The 21,380-nt window shown below is 49.9% G+C and overlaps 1 protein-coding gene across 1 annotated transcript in view; it reads right to left on the bottom strand.

The window, feature by feature from the left end:
- The window catches only part of GPD2 (glycerol-3-phosphate dehydrogenase 2), a 46,318-nt gene that overhangs the window by 19,575 nt on the left and 5,363 nt on the right, over window positions 1–21,380 (bottom strand). Inside the window, exons 3-7 of the mRNA XM_062498142.1 lie at window positions 19,441–19,565; window positions 16,690–16,787; window positions 15,594–15,757; window positions 3,110–3,271; window positions 1,899–2,043 (exon numbers count right to left, since the gene is read on the bottom strand). Of these exons, the coding sequence (XP_062354126.1) occupies window positions 1,899–2,043; window positions 3,110–3,271; window positions 15,594–15,757; window positions 16,690–16,787; window positions 19,441–19,565 (694 nt within the window). The remainder of the gene's footprint in view (window positions 1–1,898; window positions 2,044–3,109; window positions 3,272–15,593; window positions 15,758–16,689; window positions 16,788–19,440; window positions 19,566–21,380) is intronic.

Raw genomic sequence — 21,380 nt, 5'->3', positions numbered from 1 at the left:
ATCTAAAATTGCTCAGAAAGGAGAGGAAAAAGCTTTGCCTTCACAGACACAATCCAGGCAGGAAGCCTAATTAATGAGGGGAGGAATTCTGGGACTATTAATGAAGGACATCAATGAGTAAGAAACCCATGGGGAGTGAATGCATTAGGTTAACATTAGTTTTACAAAATCTTGACTGTATTTATAACTAAAACCCTCTAGATGTTAAAAAAAAAATCATTTGTGTGACTGTGGGCCAAAATCCTGTACCACATTCCCAGGGCACACGTGGACATGGTGAAATGCCAACCTTCCTGTGCTGAGCAGTGTTCCTTGGCACCAGAGAAGGAAGGAAGGCCTGATACAACCAAGATTAAATCCCACGAGTGTTTTCTATTTAGCAGACAGCTCCCTGCTTTCAGCTATCCCACTCCAAGGAAATTCAGTGCAGTTTTATCTTATCAGCTGTGCTGTGGAGGCAGTATGTGGGCAGATACTATTTTCCAAGGAAAGTAATGCCCACATGCTGACATACACTGGGGAACATGGAGAACAAGAATTCTCCACATTTCCAATTAAAATTATTGGGTTATTACAGAATAAATAAATCAGAGCTCTCGAGCATATCCAGCCTTCTTCTACTTTGAATTTACCAAGTGAGCCCAGGTTTTAAAGCTTTCCATGTTTTTGTGTAGGGCCATAAAGCTAATCACATACATCCTTCTCCTGGCATATGAGGAAACTGGGATTACAGCCCATTTCTCCACATTTTTAGTACTTTAAAGCAGCTATCAGGTCATTTTACCATTTTTCATGGAGAAAGATACAAAAATGAAAAAAAAACAAAAAAACCCAAACCAGAAGAGAATGCAGGGGTGATTTTAGACCAGGCCAGAAATGCCTCAATTTTACAGTGTGTGGTCATGTCCTGTTGGGACAGAAAGACCCCACGGAGCACTGGAAGGCTGAATTCCCATTCTGAGCAGGGCTGTGGAAGGCATTACTGCAAGGGCACTGTATCAACACAACTGGGCTAAGTCCATAAAGGGGAATTTCCATTAGGATGCTAATGACTTCAGGAACCAAAGGTAATATTTGAGTTCCGACTGACAAGGCTGGCTGGGAGAAGGGGATTTGGCTTTGCACAGCAAACAGGGAGAGCAGCCGGAGATTGCAGGGAGCAGAGTGCCACGGGAACCTCTCCTGGAACAAGGAGGGCACGTCCTCTCCACCAAAACTCCAACGGATGGGTGGGTGGACTTGGGGCCACAGCAAATGTGGTTTTGTTACTCTGAGCTACGTCTACTGCCTGTGTAGTAATTATTATTACTGATTACACTGCCCATTCCATCACTTATTCTGTGCTTCTGCACTCCTGTTTTCTCTGAGCAGAGCCACAACCCAGCAGAGTCACTGCACAGGGAGCTTCACATGTAAAGGCAGGCAATGAACAAGAAGATCTTTAAAGTCTCTTCCAACCCAGACCACTCTGTGATCCCATGATTTTACAGGACAAGAGATTCTGTATGAAGGTGCAACCCCTCTGGAAGGTTTTACATGCTCCTTGTTTTCCTGAGGGGGTGACCAAGCAGCAGCACACTCAGCTCAAAGGCATCATTGAAACAGGTGCTTTCACGAGGCTGGGGTTGTGCTGCCTAAACGCCTTCTGCTTCACCAGGAGTCCTGCCTTGGGGAGCTCTAACTAAAAACTACATGGCTCCAGTCTGCTTTGAATAGATGAAATTGTTCCTCTCGCCAGCACAGCGCCAGGATCCTCTTTAAGAAACACAAATAAAAATCAGAATCAAACTGTGCACTCCGAGCTGCTGAGAAGCCGCCAGTGTGTCTCTCAGCTGATTGATGCAGCAGCAGCAGAGATTACAAATGAAGCTGCAGGGGCAGCAGCTCCCCTGCCTCACCTGTAATACCCAGGCATCACGATGTGCACGCCTGCACTGGGCTGGCAGATGTTGGGCACCTCCTCATCATCCATTTTGCGCACCGAGTCAGTGAAAGGTCCCGTGGCATTGATAACACACTTGGCTCTGACATCGAACTCCTTCCCTGTGAAAGGAAGCAGGATCAATCACAGACACTGTGTGCTTCCTGCTCACTGGTGCTCTTTGGTATTCATGTCTCTATGAACTCAGCCCACTGTAAAGTGTACCCTTCGTGTCTGAACAACAGCTGGGAGGGGCTCTAAAAATTAACCAAGTGCTCACCCAACAGCAGATTTGAGAGAAAACGTTTCAGAGGGGAATTCCAGCTTATCTGTAAGGGCAGAAGAGAGGCAGGAGGGGTGGGAGCTGCTCAGCTGAAATCTGCCTCTCAGGAAGAGAGATTTCAGTGCCAGCCTGCAGAGTCAGTAAATGGGATCACTACTGTACAGCACGGAGCCTTTCACAATGTCATCTCTGCTTGACACAAGGGCTGGGGTGCAAAGCTCAGTCTGGCCTGCCAGAACACTGGGGTTTGAGTGAGAAATGTGACACAGTGCAAGGTGAGTGACATTAATGGCACAGCCTGGGAAGATGGCTCCTGTGCCGGGTCAGGGCTGTTTGCAGATGGCAGCAGCCCCGCTCCTCCCTCCCGTGGAGCCCAGGGTGTCACTGTCCCCTGCAGCACCCACCCCACAGACCCCACAGACCCCACTCACCCGTGAGCACATCCCTGCAGCGCATCCCGCAGACCCCACACACCCCATACCCACACTCACCCCACACACCCCATACCCACACTCACCCCATACCCACACTCACCCCACACACCCCATACCCACACTCACCCCACACACCCCATACCCACACTCACCCCATACCCACACTCACCCCACACACCCCATACCCACACTCACCCCACACACCCCATACCCACACTCACCCGTGAGCACGTCCCTGCAGCGCACCCCGCAGACCCTACACACCCCATACCCACACTCACCCCACACACCCCATACCCACACTCACCCCACACACCCCATACCCACACTCACCCCACACACCCCATACCCACACTCACCCCATACCCACACTCACCCCACACACCCCATACCCACACTCACCCCATACCCACACTCACCCCACACACCCCATACCCACACTCACCCCACACACCCCATACCCACACTCACCCGTGAGCACGTCCCTGCAGCGCACCCCGCAGACGCGCTGCCGCCCGTCCGTGCCCGTTCCCTTGAGCAGCTGCCGTACCTCGGTGTAGTTGGCCGTGGCTGCGCCGTAGCGGGCGGCGGTCAGGGCGATGGCCAGGTTCATTCGTGCGTCGTTGTGCTGTCCTGCGGGCAAGGACAGACACCAGCGTCACCTGCAGCGGCGCCACCCGCAGCAGTGTCTCCCTCGGCGGTGTCACCCGTAGAGGTGTCACCTGCAGCGATGTCACCTGCAGCAGTGCCAGCCCCGATCTGTCCCAGGTGTCCCTGTCACAGCGTCCCTGTCACAGGTGTCCCTGTCTCAGCCCTGGCGTGTCACAGGTGTTCCTGTCACAGCCCTGATCTGTCCCAGGTGCCCCTGTCCCAGGTGTCCCTGTGACAGTGTCCCTATCCCAGGTGTCCCTGTCCCAGGTGTCCCTGTCACACCTCCTGGCACTCACAGGTCCAGGTGTGCCCCACGGGGCTCTGGCTGCTCCGCACACAGCGAGCACCTTCAGCACACAAAACACGTTCCCTTTTCCTTTATCATCCTGCCCTGACTCAATACCTGTGTCCAAGATGAGGACAGGACAACTGGTATTAACCAAATTAACACTCATCAACAACATCCCGTGTCATGAACATGGGACACTCTACATCCAAAACATCCTTTTAGAGACTCTGCCAAGTTTAACTGGGCTTCTTTTTAGTATACTCCTTTGAACTTTCCAACGTACAACATAAAAGCACCCAAAAAAGAGAAATAAGCGGACAAGAATTAATGAAGGATTCTTAACATATATCATTAAAGATTTATTACTGAAATTCCCTCGTTAAAGAAAACCAAGAGAGAGGTGGAGGGACTGTGAGGGGAAGATGATTAATTACTCTGAAATACTGGCTTCACCTGAGACTTTTCCTATTTATTATTGCACTGAAGTTGGAGGCCTGGATGCTGGCTGGAAAGAATTACTATACGTTGAAGGGGCCAGGCTCTGTGTGTCCTGAATAATTAATTTCTGAGCAGGCTAAACTTCCTGAGGTACAGCTCAGCTCCCCACCTGTTTGGACCACTCCTATCACGGATGATACTGATAAAGTGATAAATTTGTAATAGATACTGTAGGTGATTTATGTTGCCAGCATTCCCAGCATTTAGTATAAATGGTTTATGTAAAGTTTGGTCCTTCGGATTCTGCCTGCGCAAATCTCCAACCCCCGTGCAAATCATCTGTTCCCAGCTAAAAGGGCAAAGTTATAAAGAGGGGATCAATGGCCTCGCAAGCACCACCTCCCCTCCCCAGACCCCTCATTCCAGCCCAGCCCAGGCTGGGCAGTGCAATCCGTCTTCAGCCGGGAGAAAAAAAGTTACACAAAGTGTACAGAAACAGCAGCATGATAAAGCACCGATGAAGAAACAAACAGTAACTCCAATTGCACTCAGCACACAATGCCCAGAATCAGCTGCAACAACAGAAGAACAGCAAAACAACTGAACAAGATGTCAGGAAAAGTTGCGGATGCTCCATCACACGAGATGCACGAGAGGGAACAAGCATCGGTCAGAGCTGGCAGGCAAAGCATTCAGTGAATGCAGGGGCACTGCTGCTGCTGCTGCTGCTGCTGCTGCTGCTGCTGCCGAGGCAGGGAGGGATAAATGACATTATGAGGTCCATCTCAAAGCTGCCCAGCTCCAGGCAGGGTTGAGAGAAGGTACAGCTCTGAGCAGAGGGAGCACTGGGTAACAAAGGGACGAAGGACAGAGCCCAGCTGTGTTACAGCAGCTGCTTCCACACACCACCAGGGATTCCAAAGGAACCCACTGGATGTGGCACTCGGTGCTCTGGGCTGGCTGATGAGCTGAGGTCACAGCTTGGACTCGATGCTCTTGAGGGCTTTTCCAACATAAATGCTTCAGTAATTCTGTAATCCAGGAAAGGCTGCTCTAGCCTGAAGCAAGGGCTCTCAGGAGCTCATTGCTCTGGAGATAAAGGAGGATCCTTTATCTGGTGTGAACTGGGGCCAGGCTGACCCATGGCACTGCAGGACTCAGCTGTCCAGGGCCATGAAGGAGCACCCCTCAGACAGGGCCACCAAACCCCAAACCCTGCTATGCCATGAGCACAAGGGGGATTTGTTCCCTCCTTGCAGCAGCACCCCGGGGCCAGGGGGTCAGATGCCCCCAGTCTGCTCCTGCCAGCAGTGGCCCAGGTGGCAGCGACACAAGCCCCACTCTCCTGTGGCTGCCCTGGTGTGGGGATTCATCACACAACCCCACCTCAGCCAATATTAGCTTTGGTCTATGCAGCCCTGACTGTTTAAATTTGGCGAGTTTGCCTCTTCCCAGGTTTGTCACTTATTTGTCCAGAGCAAAAGCAATCCCGAGAAGCCAATCAGCAGAATAAATAATGTGGAATCGGGTAGCTTCTATAAAGCCACACTTCCAAGTAACAATTATTTAGCAAGCCCCAAATCCAAAGGCTGCTCAGTGTTTTGTTGAGCTTCCCAATGCTCCTAAAGCCAGAGTGAGCTCAGGACACTCTCAGCGCATTCCAGGATTTGGACCACTGTGCTCAAAACAACATTTCCCTGCTTTCCCTGAACCTCTCATCCATTTTCCCCTCATCATTATTCAGACACAAGAACCCCCATGCTAATACTCACTCCTCAGCTGTCCAAAAGCAACTGAGTGCCCATGGAATGCATTTACAGGCAGAGGACTGGGAAATAACCAGTTCCTGATTAACTACACTGGCAGAAAAACACACTGGCTTCAGATTGATGTGACCTACAGCGTGGAGTCCTTGAGTATTTCATGGCATGAACAGCAGAGATCTGGAGAGGTCTGGATTTGAAAGGAGTAAAGAGTGACTTCCCACCTTGGGAATTTATCATCTGTGGAGAACAACAGTGCAACAGTTTAGGAGAGATGGGTTCACAGCATAGTGGTTTTATACTCAGGAACAGCTGAGTTTTGCCTTTTTTTTTTAAGGACTGCCAACTGGCATGTCTGTATTCTCCCCTAGATAATGACATTAAAATCCTGCACTTGAACAGAGAATCAGAATATCCTGAACTGGGAGGGAGGCACAGGGGTCACCCAGCCCAACCCCCTGCCTTGCACAGACACCCCAATAATCCCACCCTGTCCCTGGGAACAGCGTCCAAACACTCCTGGAGCTCTGGCAGCCTTGGGGCCATGCCCTTTCCCTGGGGAGCCTGGGCAGTGCCCAGCACCCTCCACCCAAAGGGGAAGCACCTTTTCCTGATTTCCAACCTAAACCCCTCCTGACACAGCTCTAGCCCCCCCCTCAGGTCCTGTCCCTGGTCACAGAGAGCAGAGATGGGAGCTGCCCCTTGGGAGGGAGCTGCAGACCACAATGATGATCTTTAACACTCTAGAGAGAAAGGGAAGGATAAAGCAAAGCGAAGGTTTTGCATCCCAGCCTTTCTGACCTTGCAATCAAATGCCATTCTGCCCAGGCACAGAGATCCCCTGAACACAAAAGAAAAGCAGCTCCAAGCTTTAGCTCCTCCAGCCCAAACATGGAAAGCTCTCTTGACACGAGCACTGCTGCACCTTCCCGTGCCTGTTCAGTGATTCCACTCTGAAACCCGAGGTGTGGGATCAGTGGCAAGGGAACCCCGAGCTTCCTGCGAGGCCCTGGATTACCCAGCACAGCCATCCCTGTCCTGCACAGCAGCCGCTGGGGCTCCAACACCAAACAGAACAATGAACCCCCCTAGCTCCCACAGGTGACCCCTCCGGGATCCTTCGGGCTTTTCCAAGGACTTCAGCCAAAAAGTTCTTTTCTAACAACAGAGATGCTAAACCAAGTTAATCTGGCATCTTTCTCCAGAGGTGAGTATGTCCCTGAAGATCCTCTAAATCTCCTAAGTGTAGGCAACACAGTGAAATGGCAACTGTGACATTCCCCAGGAGCAGATGTTCACCAGTGCCCTGCCTGGAGAGGACTCTGCTGCTCCAGGGCTGGGTTTGAGAGCCCTTGCTCCTTGCATGATGCCACCTCTCCCCCACTGCATCCCCACAGAAGGCAGTCCCAGCTCAGCACCTTGGGAGAAGCTCCCTGAGCCAAGTGATGGAACATGCTGAGCTCTCCTTGCAGCTCCTTGTGTAGCACCTCTTGAAAACAGCAAGGAAAACTGAAAGAATCATCCCTCCCCTTTTTTGTTTCCACCTGCTGTAATGTGGTGACAATGAAGAGATACTTTCATTTTTACTAAGGGCAGCTTTTCCCAAAACACTGGCCTAAATGCTTTCACCAAATTAACACTGAATCCTCTAAAAACCCCCTCAATCCTAGAAGCCACACTGCTGAGGACATTCAGTGTGCAAAGACAGTTGGAGTAAGTCTATCCCACACCACGTTAAGCCCAGCAGTGATGCCATTTGGTTTATAATTTCTTCTTTTTGTGTAATTTGGGAAAATTCTATTTTCACTCCTTAGTAGCAAATGCTGTATTTCTGCACATCCGAACAGACAATGTTTCCGTTGGCACTCACAGGATCCTCCCCCAGAGTGCACACAGTGTACATTCAATTTTATTTTTATCAGAGCTGAGCCCCAGCCAGCAGGGAGTGGTAACAAAGCTCGGAGAGATTTGTTTGGGACTGATTCAGGAGCGTTGTGTGAAAACCAGAGTGTTAATGAGGCACTCTGGCAGTTCTGGTCTGTTCTGCCCTGTTACACCGATTCACGGAGCCCAGAAAGGCTTGGCAGGAGAGGGACCTTAAAGCTCACCTACCTACAGGTGTGTTCCTTACTGCAGCCCTGCACCAGGTAACTGCAGGCATGCAACAAAGCAACACAGCAAAGCAAATCCTTTCATGTTCCAAGTCTTCTCCTTGTGTACATCCAAACCTTACCCAAACCTCAGCACATTCAGGGCTGGTGAGTGATGACACAATTACACATGTGCATTAGATTTATACAAGTACACTAAGTCACCAAGACTGTCCCTCTCCTGTAATTTTAAGGAAGTGCTTAATTGCACGAGCAGTTTTATTACAAGCATTAAGCAGGAGCCCAGGAGCTGTTGTGCATATGGGAAGGGTTAGATCCCAGTTAAGCAAGATGAATCAGCTGCAGTGACTCAAAATTGTTCCAGACTTCTCTGAGCGAGAGCTCAGCAAGTTCTCCTCTCCAGACACGAGCAGAGTAAGTTCAGGGGGAATGTCCCCTTTGACTCGTGAGTCACAAGTCAGTACAGTGCCCCCAGACCTGAACTCTCCAGCTCTCTGGAACACATGGAACTGCAGTGGAATTTGCTGCCAACTCCCAGACTTTGTAGGATGTACAGCACTGATGTCCTTGCTCCTGTCCTGCTGCAGGGGGATGAGTTCTGACTCGGCTCCATCAGCTCCATCCCCCAGCACTCCTGGCTGTCCCACACAGAGCCCCAGCTCTGCTGTGCCCTGGGACACCCCTGTAAGGCTCAAGCAGGTGGGAAGGATGATGGACAATGAAATATGCACTGGAAATAACCACACCACACATTGCAGCTCTTTAACATCTGCCCTAAGGTGTCAGCTCTCCTGGAAAGGGAAGCCTCAAGCCTTCTCACAGGTAAATTGATTCCAACAATTCAAACTCAGATTTGACACATCCAGTTTAAACAATCCAGTAGTAGTCACCTTAATTTCTGACCTCCTCCATGTAGCACTAGCTCAGATCACAAGAACAAAACCTCCCTATTCTTGGAATCACAGAATGGTTTGGGTTGGAAGGAACCTTAAAGCTCATCCCATTCCACCCCATGCCAGGACCATTCCCACTATCCCAGCTAGCCTGGCCCTGGACACTTCCAGGAACCCAGGGGCAGCCACAGCTTCTGCAGGCACCCTGTGCCAAGGGCTGCCCATCCTCACAGGGAAGGATTTCTCCCTCATCTCCCACCTACCCCTGCCCTCTGTCCATTTAAAACCGATGTTCTACTATGATTCGTTCCAAATTCTGCAGTTATAAACAAAGCAATATCACCAGCAAGAGGCAGAAAACACATAAAAGATTTTTACAGAAGAAATCCCAATATCCTTCAAATGTCTGTCTGATCCAGTCTGCTGCCAAGTTACAGCACAGGAGCTAAAACTCCTACTGAAACTAAGACCCCAGAAAGCAAAAATAAGCCACAATATCCACCACATCCAGTGACAGACAAAATTTGGAATTCTGGCTCTGTGTGACTGCTTTATAATTACGTTGTTTCCCACTTCTTTTGTATCAGCCTTCAAGTTGTCACTACACTGTGACTGCCGTGTCAGTGGCAGGAAAAGCACGGTGTTAAAATGAAACTAAACATTGTCACTGTCAGTTTATGGGAACAGTGCTAAAATGTCACCGGGAGCGCCCGTCACGTCACAGCGGGGCTGCTGTGGCCGTGCCACCCTGCCGGGCAGGGACGTGCTGATGTCACCACAGCTTGCTGTGTCCCCACTGCCACCAACAGCTTCCAGGGGAAAAATCCCAGCAGGGTGAACTCCCGTAGGAGCCAGCCCGCGCTGGATTTCAGCTCCCATCAGAGCAGTGATGGATGGAGCAGGCACTGTGTGCTGAGCCGGGGCTGCTGCTGCTGTGCCATCCAGGAGAGCCTCACCTGGGGACCACACCTGGCCAGGGGGACACAGGGCCATGCCAGAGTGCAGAGATCACAGAACCCACAGCTGCAAGGCTGGAAGAGCCCCTCCAGATGAGCCACCCGAGCGCCAGCCCAGCACCACCACCATCTCCACAGCCCTGTCCCAAGTGCCGCACGGTGCCTCCTGAACACTGCCAGGGATGGTGACTCCACCACCTCCACAGACACCTTATCTCAATGCCTGACCACTCCTGCAAGGAGTATTTTCTTCTCACAGCTATTCTGACGCTCCCCTGCACAGCTTGGGGCCGTTTCCTCCGCTCCTGCCCCTTGTGCCCCGGGAGCAGTGAGATGTGCAGGGACCCCATCACCACTGCCCTTCCCAGGGACACGTCCCACAGGGAGCAGGGCACTGTGACCCTCTGCAGGTCCCACAAAGCACAGCCCTGGCTCACAGCAGAGCTCCATCCCTTCCCCTGAAAGCCACGGCACACCGGGGACCACGCAGATGTTTGTGCCACAATGAACAAGTAATGTCGTTTTGTTCAGGAATCATCTTAAATCTTTTTGGTTACATGATCTGAAGAATTATTCCCCGTTCACTTCTTAAGGGACACAAACCCCATCCTTTGCTTACACAAGCATTAAAAAAAGAAAAGAGAGAGGCCCCGAATTCACGGGAATATTCATCATTTCCAACCTTAAACCCAGAGCGTACAAACAGACGAATCCAGCAAGTCAGAAAGCAAAGCCAATTTAATCTGTGGCTCCCCTGAGGTAAATGTAGTTCACAGTCCTGCCCCCACCCCAACCTCAGCCATAATCCCTGCTTCCTGGAGGTAAGAAAGCACTGGAGTGAGGAAAATTCTGCAGCAGGATATAATGATCCAAAATGACAGGGACAATAATGACAATGAATTTCATGTCTCCCAGTCATGAGCTGGAGATGCTTGACTGGGCTGACTCACACGATTAAATTGTTACAGGTACAGCAGGAGATGCAGTTATCATCCGCTGCTTTTGGGAAGGTGCCTGGGGCAGCGGGCAGGCAGCACAGCCCTGCTGTGCCTTCTGTGGGAGCAAAGGGCTGCTCCTGCAGCGACGTGGCACCTCTAACAGAGGCAAAACTGGGTTAAAGATGCAGCTGGTTCAGGCCATTGATTTTATCCCTTCTGAAAATGATAAAAGGGCCCTGACGGGCAAAGCGTGGCGGGGCTGGAGCCACAGAGTGTGCCCAGAGTGGGGCAGCCCTGGCTGCAGCACATCCCAACGCCTGTGCCTGCCCCAGCACACTGACTGCTGCTGAGCTGTCCTGGGATCACTGCACTGCACATCCCAGCCTGCCCCAGCACACTGACTGCTGCTGAGCTGTCCTGGGATCACTGCACTGCACATCCCAGCCTGCCCCAGCACACTGACTGCTGCTGAGCTGTCCTGGGATCACTGCACTGCACATCCCAGCCTGCCCCAGCACACTGACTGCTGCTGAGCTGTCCTGGGATCGCTGCACTGCACATCCCAGCCTGCCCCAGCACACTGACTGCTGCTGAGCTGTCCTGGGATCACTGCACTGCACATCCCAGCCTGCCCCAGCACACTGACTGCTGCTGAGCTGTCCTGGGATCACTGCACTGCACATCCCAGCCTGCCCCAGCACACTGACTGCTGCTGAGCTGTCCTGGGATCGCTGCACTGCACATCCCAGCCTGCCCCAGCACACTGACTGCTGCTGAGCTGTCCTGGGATCACTGCACTGCACATCCCAGCCTGCCCCAGCACACTGACTGCTGCTGAGCTGTCCTGGGATCGCTGCACTGCACATCCCAGCCTGCCCCAGCACACTGACTGCTGCTGAGCTGTCCTGGGATCACTGCACTGCACATCCCAGCCTGCCCCAGCACACTGACTGCTGCTGAGCTGTCCTGGGATCACTGCACTGCACATCCCAGCCTGCCCCAGCACACTGACTGCTGCTGAGCTGTCCTGGGATCACTGCACTGCACATCCCAGCCTGCCCCAGCACACTGACTGCTGCTGAGCTGTCCTGGGATCACTGCACTGCACATCCCAGCCTGCCCCAGCACACTGACTGCTGCTGAGCTGTCCTGGGATCGCTGCACTGCACATCCCAGCCTGCACACCCTTCCCAACCTCTGCATCCCTCAGGATTTCATGGGTGGCCCCGTGATACAGAATACAGTACACCCTGTAAAACATCGAGGTCTGAAGCATACACAGGATATTTCCCAGCTATGCCCATGGTTGGTGTGCCTGCAAGACTTCTCTCACCCACCCAGCCTCAGGCTGGAAACACCAAGAAATGTGAGTAGCTGTGTATTTAAATTCACCTCTGGAAAGTCTGTTCAGTGACAAACTGTCAGGGTTTTTATATCCAGGGAAGGAAAAACAGCCACAGAGTTGTCTGTAATATCCCTATTACAGCTCAACATCTCCAAATATCCATTTGTCAAACATGAATTATAAAGCTATAACATTTCATAATTCAGGACACACTCAAATCCTAGGAAAAATAGCTACAAGAGCCCAAATAAAAAAAAAGCATTTATTCCATTTTTGACAGCTTAATGAATGCCCTACTCTTTTGCATTGATTTTTGTGTGTGTGTCTGTGTGTGCACGTGTGCCTGGGAAGGATTTCTCAGGGGGTTTGCTGTAAACAGGGAAAGCGAAATCCTCTGCCAAGGTTTCTTCTACTTTTAAATAACCTCCATATTAAAATATTTCAGCAGAGAATGTATGCAGAACTACTGAGAACGCAAAAAGCAAAAAACCAGCTACTTACATCCCAGTAAACATACTAACATCCCAGTAAACAAAGATTTGTAGAACAAGACATTAAACAATCCAATACCTTGATGTGGCAAGAGAGTCCCAGGCACAGCATATGTTAATTCATTCTTTCAGGAAAAAAACAGCAAATTCAGAAAGCATGGTCAGCAGAGCCCTAGAATCTTAAATTCAGGATTGATTCCAGAACATAAATTTTCCTTACACACCTAAGGGCTCATCTTGCAAGGCAAAACATGTTAAAAAAAATGCCTGCAAGCACCAAAAGACAGAAAAATAATGTATCATAAAGAGAACGACGCCACTTGGAATTGCTGAACACTTTACATTGACACACTCTGGCCAGCTGGATCCCTGCTGTAATGGTTTTCCTAGTTCTTATCATAATGAACTCCGTACAATTTAAATGGAGATGAATTCTTCCATTTAAAGTGCTTTAGAACAATCCTGCCCGAGATGCTGAGCTCAGCCCAGCCTCTCCCTGTGCCTCCTCTCCAGTTCTCCCACAGCCCCTAAGTGGATCTGACAGATCCCTGCTCAGATAGCAGCCGCCTTCTCCCCCCCAAAATGTAGCCTTTTTGCTATTCAGGAGTATCCTAATACCAACAAATGCTAAATGCAGTCTGACATGTCCCCCTAAGAAACAAACTTGTAAGTTGTGGCTTCAAAGCAAACCTTGAATAAATAGGACACGTTGTGTACACCCCAGCTAACATCCAACATATGCTTTGGCTTCCCCATGCTCAGGCAGAGCAAGAATAGCCCCTGGACAAGGCTGTGATTTGCTCTCGCTGGTGCTTCCAACATTTCTAATGTAGCATTTTTTTGTGCCTGTATAAACAATTTAAAGGATGTAATGAAGACGACCCCGGCGCGGATGGGAACACGACGTCCCCATGAATTATGGATGGCTGGAGGTGCCACCAGCCCTGCACAAAGAGCAGCCCCGAGCTGCACAGGGACATGGCACCGAGGGGGCAGCCCTGGGCAGGGGCTTCAGCACACACAGAATTAACTCAGGCACGGCATGCTTTCACCTCCTCCCCTTGGTGCTGGGGATCCACAGCTGTGATCATTAACAGCTCTGCTTTCAACAGTTCCAGGGAATAAAGTGAAGTGAGGAAACGGGATAAAACTGCATTTAACTGCACTTACAGTTAACAAACTCCATCCTTAGAAGACCAATTTATTGATTCATTCCTTAAGGGAGAGAGAAGGGATGGACAGAGAGGAGAAAGATATCGCCTTCTTTAAGACTTGCATTTTGCTTTGCCATTATTTAATACTCTATTTTACGATGACTCCTTCTGAAAGGACTAAAAACAAGTTTAATTTCATCACCCCCTCCTCTACTCTCAGGTCCACTCCCTTTCCCTTTGTGCTCCATCCCTCTGGATTTAGGGTGCGACAATACATCATTAAAATTCAAGGACAATAATTTTCGAGACCTATAGGGATCTCGCTGAGGTGTTATGACTCAAAGCCCATTTCCCGTGGCCAGAGCACAGGTTAATTGATCAGGACAAAACAGTTCATGTGCTCCAGCCCCACGGGAGCCCCCTGCCCCACGGGCCACCCCACACACAGCAGTGAGCTGAGATGTGGCCAGCTCAGAATGGAATTAACTCGAGCTGGAGTCTTTATTCTGCACTAGCTGCAGCCTCAGAACACTCAGATGTGTACTATCAACTCACAGATTTCATCCCTGAGTCCTTCAAACCCGTTTTATTCTTCAGGGAAACTGAGGTTTGGGGGAGCTTGGAGAGGTTTTTTTTTAAATTCAAAACAGCATTTCTTTACCTTCTGCCTAACACTGAGGATAACTGAGCTGTATCTTATAAAGAAAGCAAAATAAAGCAACACAGATTTTTCTCCTTTGTTTTTCTTCTGTTTTACTGCTCCTCTCCAATATTGAGTGTGGGTTTGTTTCCCTCTGTTGGGATGGCACCAAAAGCTCCAGGGACATCTGTCAGTCACTCAGAGCCCTGCCCTGCCCTACTCATGTTTGCCATCAAAGCCCACATGGCATTCTGATGCTGAATCTCTACATTTACAGCACTGTTTGAAGCAATTATTCATGTAAGAAACATGAAGACCAATCTTAAGGCTATCTTGAAAGATGTATCTTTGGAATGCTGGAGTAGTAAATAGCCACAATACAGCCAAATTATTTATTTAATCAGAAAAAAACTTCACTAGATTATAAATAGATTTCAGGCTATAGTGCTCTTATGAGAAGTGTAATTACAGTTAAGAGAACCACTTCGTTCTTCTGGCAGGCTCCTGGGATCCCTTAAAACAAGCTAAGGAATAGTTCAGGATACAGAAAAAATAAATCTGAATTCCTTCTCTGTGTGCTGTCTATGGCAGGTCCTGGTACTGGCTACAAAAACCACCACATAATCCCACAACAAATTCTGCTAAATTAGCAAATGTCGCTCTTATTTCCTCCAGACCTTAAAAATAAGATAAAATGCAGCTTCCTTCAGTAGTAAAATAAAAGAAACACCAAGTCCATCCTTTAAATCTGACCCTCCTCGCAAACAAGAATCTGCACATACATACTCCCACACATACATATGAATTTTTAATTGTTTTTCCATGCTGCTGGGCTCTGTCTGAGACACCTGTAATTAACAACACAAGCTTTACCCAGAGGCCTCATAAACCCCACTGGAGTCCAGTGTGTTTCCAGAGCCCCTCCCAGTCCAGAACCCCTTTGATGAGCTGATGAACTGTACTAAATGCAGGTCTACAAAGGGAAAGGAATTCCCTTTATAATCCACCTTGTGTGAAGACCTTTCTGCTGCCAAAATATCAGAAACCACATCTCCACCAGAACACTCTCACACCACTCCACACCCACAAGAAAAACCACTCCATTTTCTCCTGCACCCAGCAAGCTGCTGCCGTGAAAACACAACTTGTCTCCCAAATTAACCACTGAAAGGCAAGTCAAATCCTTCAAGCTGTAGACACCCAGTGCACCATCTGCAGCCTCCCACTTGTGTTTTTACTCCAAAAGCAAAGCTCACGAGCACAGAGCAGGCACAGAGGCCACGCACCATCGTAGTAGACAATGGCTCCGACCAGCTTGTCCCTGCGCAGCATGGGGAACAGCTCCAGGGCCCGGGCCTTGGTGAGGACATAGCTGCTCTTCAGGCACTGGCTGCCAGCCACCAGGTCGTAGAGCTTTATGCCAACCCAGTAGTATGGCAGCTGCCACCACCTGAGGAGAGAAAAGCACCATGAAGTGAACAACAAAAACCTCCAAGCGAAGCGTTCGGAAGTGCGTGCGCTGTTACTGCACACGGAGCACGGTGAGTAACGCACAGGGCTCTTACAGCACTTCTACCCTGGGCAGCATGACAAGCTCATGGCAACAAGGCAGTGTAAATACTCCAGACTTAGCTGATGTTTGCCACTGCTTTCAACTGAGCTAGTACCAGCAGCGACTGAAACACATTCAAGGATTTATTTGCTCTAAAATCAGGATCTAAAGGGGGCTGTTGTGCATCTGTGTGAGATACTGGAGCTGTGTGTGCAAGCTGAGAGGATTCCCCCAAGGCACAGTCTAAGGCCTCCTGCACAAACAGCACCACAATAAATGCAGGCAACCATCAGCCTATACAAGCTCCAGCTCTTACAAGCCCTCACACTAAGACAGGAAGAATAAAAACAGGAATGGTCTTAACAAAATTAAGTTCCTTCAGCAAAACCCACCTGCTCTAAGTAGCCTGTTCCAGTGAGTAATTGCTCTTACAAACTGAAAACCTAACCCAAAGCTCTGGGCATCTTCCTCAGAGGAGGAGGAACCTGTTCTGTCCACACCCAACTGCCCTGTGCTCACATGGACTGAAGGGCACCTTGCTGGGAACACTGGCAGGATGTGTGGAAGACAGGGGTGCACTGGAAGAACAGCAAATATACCCTGGGAATGAGAGCTCTCTCCTGCTGTCCCTGCTGGAGTGCTGGAAGGGCCCTGAAAAGCTGCACCCAGGATGTGCCCCCCAAAGCAGCCATTGCTGCCTGGGGCACAAGAGAATTCTGTTCTTCTGCAGCCCAGCATCTTCCCCTGGGACAGCTGTAAGGAACCTCTCCCAGGCCAGGGCTTGCCTGTGAGAAGCCAAGGAAAAGGAGAGAAGGCACAGCAGAACTTACTTGTAGATGGGGAGCATGATGGGCAGCGGGGCTGAGAGGTGGGGAGCGCTCTTCAGCAGGTGTGCTCGCTCCTCCAGAGCCTCCTTCACCATCCTGTACTGCAGAACACCAGCCATGAGCAGTGCCAGGCAGTGCCACCCTCCATCCCTCACCATCCTGTACTGCAGAACACCAGCCATGGGCAGTGCCAGGCAGTGCCACCCTCCATCCCTCACCATCCTGTACTGCAGAACACCAGCCATGGGCAGTGCCAGGCAGTGCCACCCTCCATCCCTCACCATCCTGTACTGCAGAACACCAGCCATGGGCAGTGCCAGGCAGTGCCACCCTCCATCCCTCACCATCCTGTACTGCAGAACACCAGCCATGAGCAGTGCCAGGCAGTGCCACCCTCCATCCCTCACCATCCTGTACTGCAGAACACCAGCCATGGGCAGTGCCAGGCAGTGCCACCCTCCATCCCTCACCATCCTGTACTGCAGAACACCAGCCATGAGCAGTGCCAGGCAGTGCCACCCTCCATCCCTCACCATCCTGTACTGCAGAACACCAGCCATGAGCAGTGCCAGGCAGTGCCACCCTCCATCCCTCACCATCCTGTACTGCAGAACACCAGCCATGAGCAGTGCCAGGCAGTGCCACCCTCCATCCCTCACCATCCTGTACTGCAGAACACCAGCCATGAGCAGTGCCAGGCAGTGCCACCCTCCATCCCTCACCATCCTGTACTGCAGAACACCAGCCATGAGCAGTGCCAGGCAGTGCCACCCTCGATCCCTCACCATCCTGTACTGCAGAACACCAGCCATGGGCAGTGCCAGGCAGTGCCACCCTCCATCCCTCACCATCCTGTACTGCAGAACACCAGCCAGGAGCAGTGCCAGGCAGTGCCACCCTCCATCCCTCACCATCTTGTACTGCAGAACACCAGCCATGAGCAGTGCCAGGCAGTGCCACCCTCCATCCCTCACCATCCTGTACTGCAGAACACCAGCCATGGGCAGTGCCAGGCAGTGCCACCCTCCATCCCTCACCATCCTGTACTGCAGAACACCAGCCATGAGCAGTGCCAGGCAGTGCCACCCTCCATCCCTCACCATCCTGTACTGCAGAACACCAGCCATGGGCAGTGCCAGGCAGTGCCACCCTCCATCCCTCACCATCCTGTACTGCAGAACACCAGCCATGAGCAGTGCCAGGCAGTGCCACCCTCCATCCCTCACCATCCTGTACTGCAGAACACCAGCCATGAGCAGTGCCAGGCAGTGCCACCCTCCATCCCTCACCATCCTGTACTGCAGAACACCAGCCATGAGCAGTGCCAGGCAGTGCCACCCTCCATCCCTCACCATCCTGTACTGCAGAACACCAGCCATGAGCAGTGCCAGGCAGTGCCACCCTCCATCCCTCACCATCCTGTACTGCAGAACACCAGCCATGGGCAGTGCCAGGCAGTGCCACCCTCCATCCCTCACCATCCTGTACTGCAGAACACCAGCCAGGAGCAGTGCCAGGCAGTGCCACCCTCCATCCCTCACCATCTTGTACTGCAGAACACCAGCCATGAGCAGTGCCAGGCAGTGCCACCCTCCATCCCTCACCATCCTGTACTGCAGAACACCAGCCATGGGCAGTGCCAGGCAGTGCCACCCTCCATCCCTCACCATCCTGTACTGCAGAACACCAGCCATGGGCAGTGCCACCCTCAGCACCAGGGGAAACACTGAACAACTTTAAACAGACTTTATCCAAGTTCAACACCTCACGCCATTGTCACTGGGATTTCCAAAACACGCTGTGATCTGCTGAGAAACCCAACGGTTTAGGAAGAGGGTCCCCAGTAAAATAAAGTTTCAGTACTTTCATTGTGCTGACTTGGCAGCACATTTGCACAGGTTTCCATTTGAACATTAAGCTCAACATGCCACGCTGCCCCAAGGAGGGCAGGAGGCACTTGAGGAGGGCTGGGACTCATCCCACAGCACAGCTCCATGGCAATTCCCACTGCCCAGTCCCATCCAGCTCCAAGCTGCCAATGCACAAGGGTTCTTCCCCAAAGCAATCAGTGTGGAGCTGCTCTTTGGAGAAGAGGTGGCATTCTCTGGCTGGATAACTGCAGGGCTTGGATATTTCCACCTGAAAAATCCCCATTCCTGCAGCAGCATTACAACCACTAAAACATACTTTGAGAGGTTCCAATGGGAAGACAATGTGATTCTTCAAAACAGGAATATCAGGCTTCCACCCACACAAGAATGCACAGAAACATTTATACACTATCACTCATTTACTGTATTTTCGTTTCCCATGCCAAAATAAATCACTCATTTACCATCTTTCTTCTCTTATTCCAAAATAAGTCGTTCATTTGCAATATTTTTCCCCCATTCCAAATTAAATCACTCATTTACCATCTTTTCTGTCCCCATTCCAGAACAGGACAGCCACTCACTCCCCTCAATTCATAGCACTACCTTTCTCTGTTTTATTTTATTTTATTTTACTTTATATTTTATATTTTTATTCTGAGATCAGCCCTGTTTCTGCCTGCCTCTCCCAAAACCTACAGCATGCAAGGCAGGGCAATGACACTGCCCATCAAAGCACTGCCAAGCTCCCCCACAGAAGACATTTCCATGCACAGTGGCTGTGGAATCCAGCACTGAGAAGCTCAACAGGAGACTCAGCTCTACCTGGGACAGCGAAGTGTCTACCAGCAATTCTTGCTGAACAACCAGCACAAAAAATTACCTGCTCAAAATCCAACTTCATGATGGCCTTCTGGAGGTACCTCACTCCACCATGGATCAATTTAGTGCTCCTGCTGCTGGTCCCTGATGAGAAATCATCTCTTTCTAGAAGGGCTGTTTTTAGTCCTGTGTTACCAGAAAACCAAATTAACTTCTTAAATTACACAATTTGTATGTAATTCATTAAAGACACTTCTCTAGGGTAGAGACAATCACAAGAAAAATTACTCTGTACATGGATAAATTTGTATTCAAAGTGTAGTGCACTGTCTATATTGTAATGAAAAATTTTAGCCTTCTTCCTGAGGGAAAAGTCAAAGCAGAACTTAAACAGCAGCACATTAAAAGCTGGATATTTCACAACAGAAAGGCATTAGAGAACATTAAGGGGGCCACACTCCCAAAAGAAACAAGAGCTTGGATGCACGGCAGGAACAGAGGGGTTCCATGGACACTTTCAACCCTTTAAACCTCTTCACTAACAATTTAAGTGACATTCCAGAGAGGAAGGCAACTGAACTGGCAGCTCTGTTCACTTGGAGTTTGCTTCAGAGGGAGAGCCAGAGAGCATGGGGCACACCTGGAATTCTGACACACACAGAAAAAACTCTGATCAGCCTTAATCACTACATCCCTGAGGCTGGAAAAGACCTCCAGGATCTCTGAGTCCCACCATGCTCCAGCCCCTCAGTGTCCTTTGGCCATGGGGGACCCAGAACTGGACACAGCACTCCAGGGACCTCAGCAGTGGCAACACAAGAGATTTTAACATCTACTGGTCTCCCAAAACTTTCATGTCCTTAAAAACATCTAATTATTACTGGTAACTTACAAAGATCAGAGCAATTTATTTTTGTCGGATGTGACTGAAGATTAATGGACACAATCAGAAATAATTTGGTGAAGATTTATCAAATACACGAAAAGCAAAATTTGTTGTTAAGCGAAGCAAACACGGTAAAAGAGCAAGTTCCATGAATGAACAGCAACGAGACACAACTCATTAACCAAATGCCTGTGAATATTTCACACCTCAGAAACCTGCTGATATATCCAAGAGAAGGATAAACAGAGATTAACTGTAATAACTTCTGTCTGCTTTACAACTGTATTTTCTGCCAAAGCACAGCAGAGGTGGAAGTGAGAAGATCTTTGTTCTGTGTTATTAAACATAACCAGGCTGGAGTTTGGACTTGTCTCCCTATGGTCAGACCCTGGTGCTGTATCCATTTCCTATTACCACACCTTCTGGATGAGTGTTTTCCAGCTCAGACTCCTGGGGTCAGGTTTTCTCTGTTTCTGAGGCAATGTCCAGGTTTAACAACCTGAGAACTTCAGGGGTCTCTGCTCTGGCCAGCTCCTCAAAGGTAACAGGAGCACTGCTGGAGTTTTGAGCTTTCTGGTACTGACCCCCTGGAGAAAACTGCTTTTGACCTGAGGCCTTGGAGAAGGCTTCCAAATTTGAGTGATGGAGTTAGGGTCATGGGAATGCAATTAAAAGTGTGTGATTTCACATGGTGAAGGGTTTGGAATTTGGGGTTTTTAGAATATAGAAATGGGTATGGGACAGGATAGAGGTTCTTGGGCATTGTCTCTTTTTCTGTCTTCTTTCTTCTTCATGATTTCAGGTTGTAGTTTTTTGGTTGGACAGTCAGTGCTGCACTGAGGGTCACAGGGGTTTGGTGATTGGGTCAAAAGTATAAATGATATAGGTGTTAATTCTTTATTGGATTGTTTTAAAAGACCTTGTAACTAGGGGGATTCATCCCCGTTTTGCTCACTTTTAGCTGGTAGCTGGAAGTGTTGCAGAACCCTCTGTACTTTAGATAAGATTTAATAAACAATCCAGCCTGAACACGAGAAATTTGTCTCCTTTGTGTTTTTAATCCTGACTCTGAGTGAAGGCAGAAGAAAATGAAGACAAGCTCTAATTCGGTGATG

Source organism: Cinclus cinclus, chromosome 9, assembly GCF_963662255.1.
Source record: "Cinclus cinclus chromosome 9, bCinCin1.1, whole genome shotgun sequence".
Taxonomy (NCBI): domain Eukaryota; kingdom Metazoa; phylum Chordata; class Aves; order Passeriformes; family Cinclidae; genus Cinclus; species Cinclus cinclus.
This window is presented reverse-complemented; position numbering and strand designations above follow the sequence as displayed.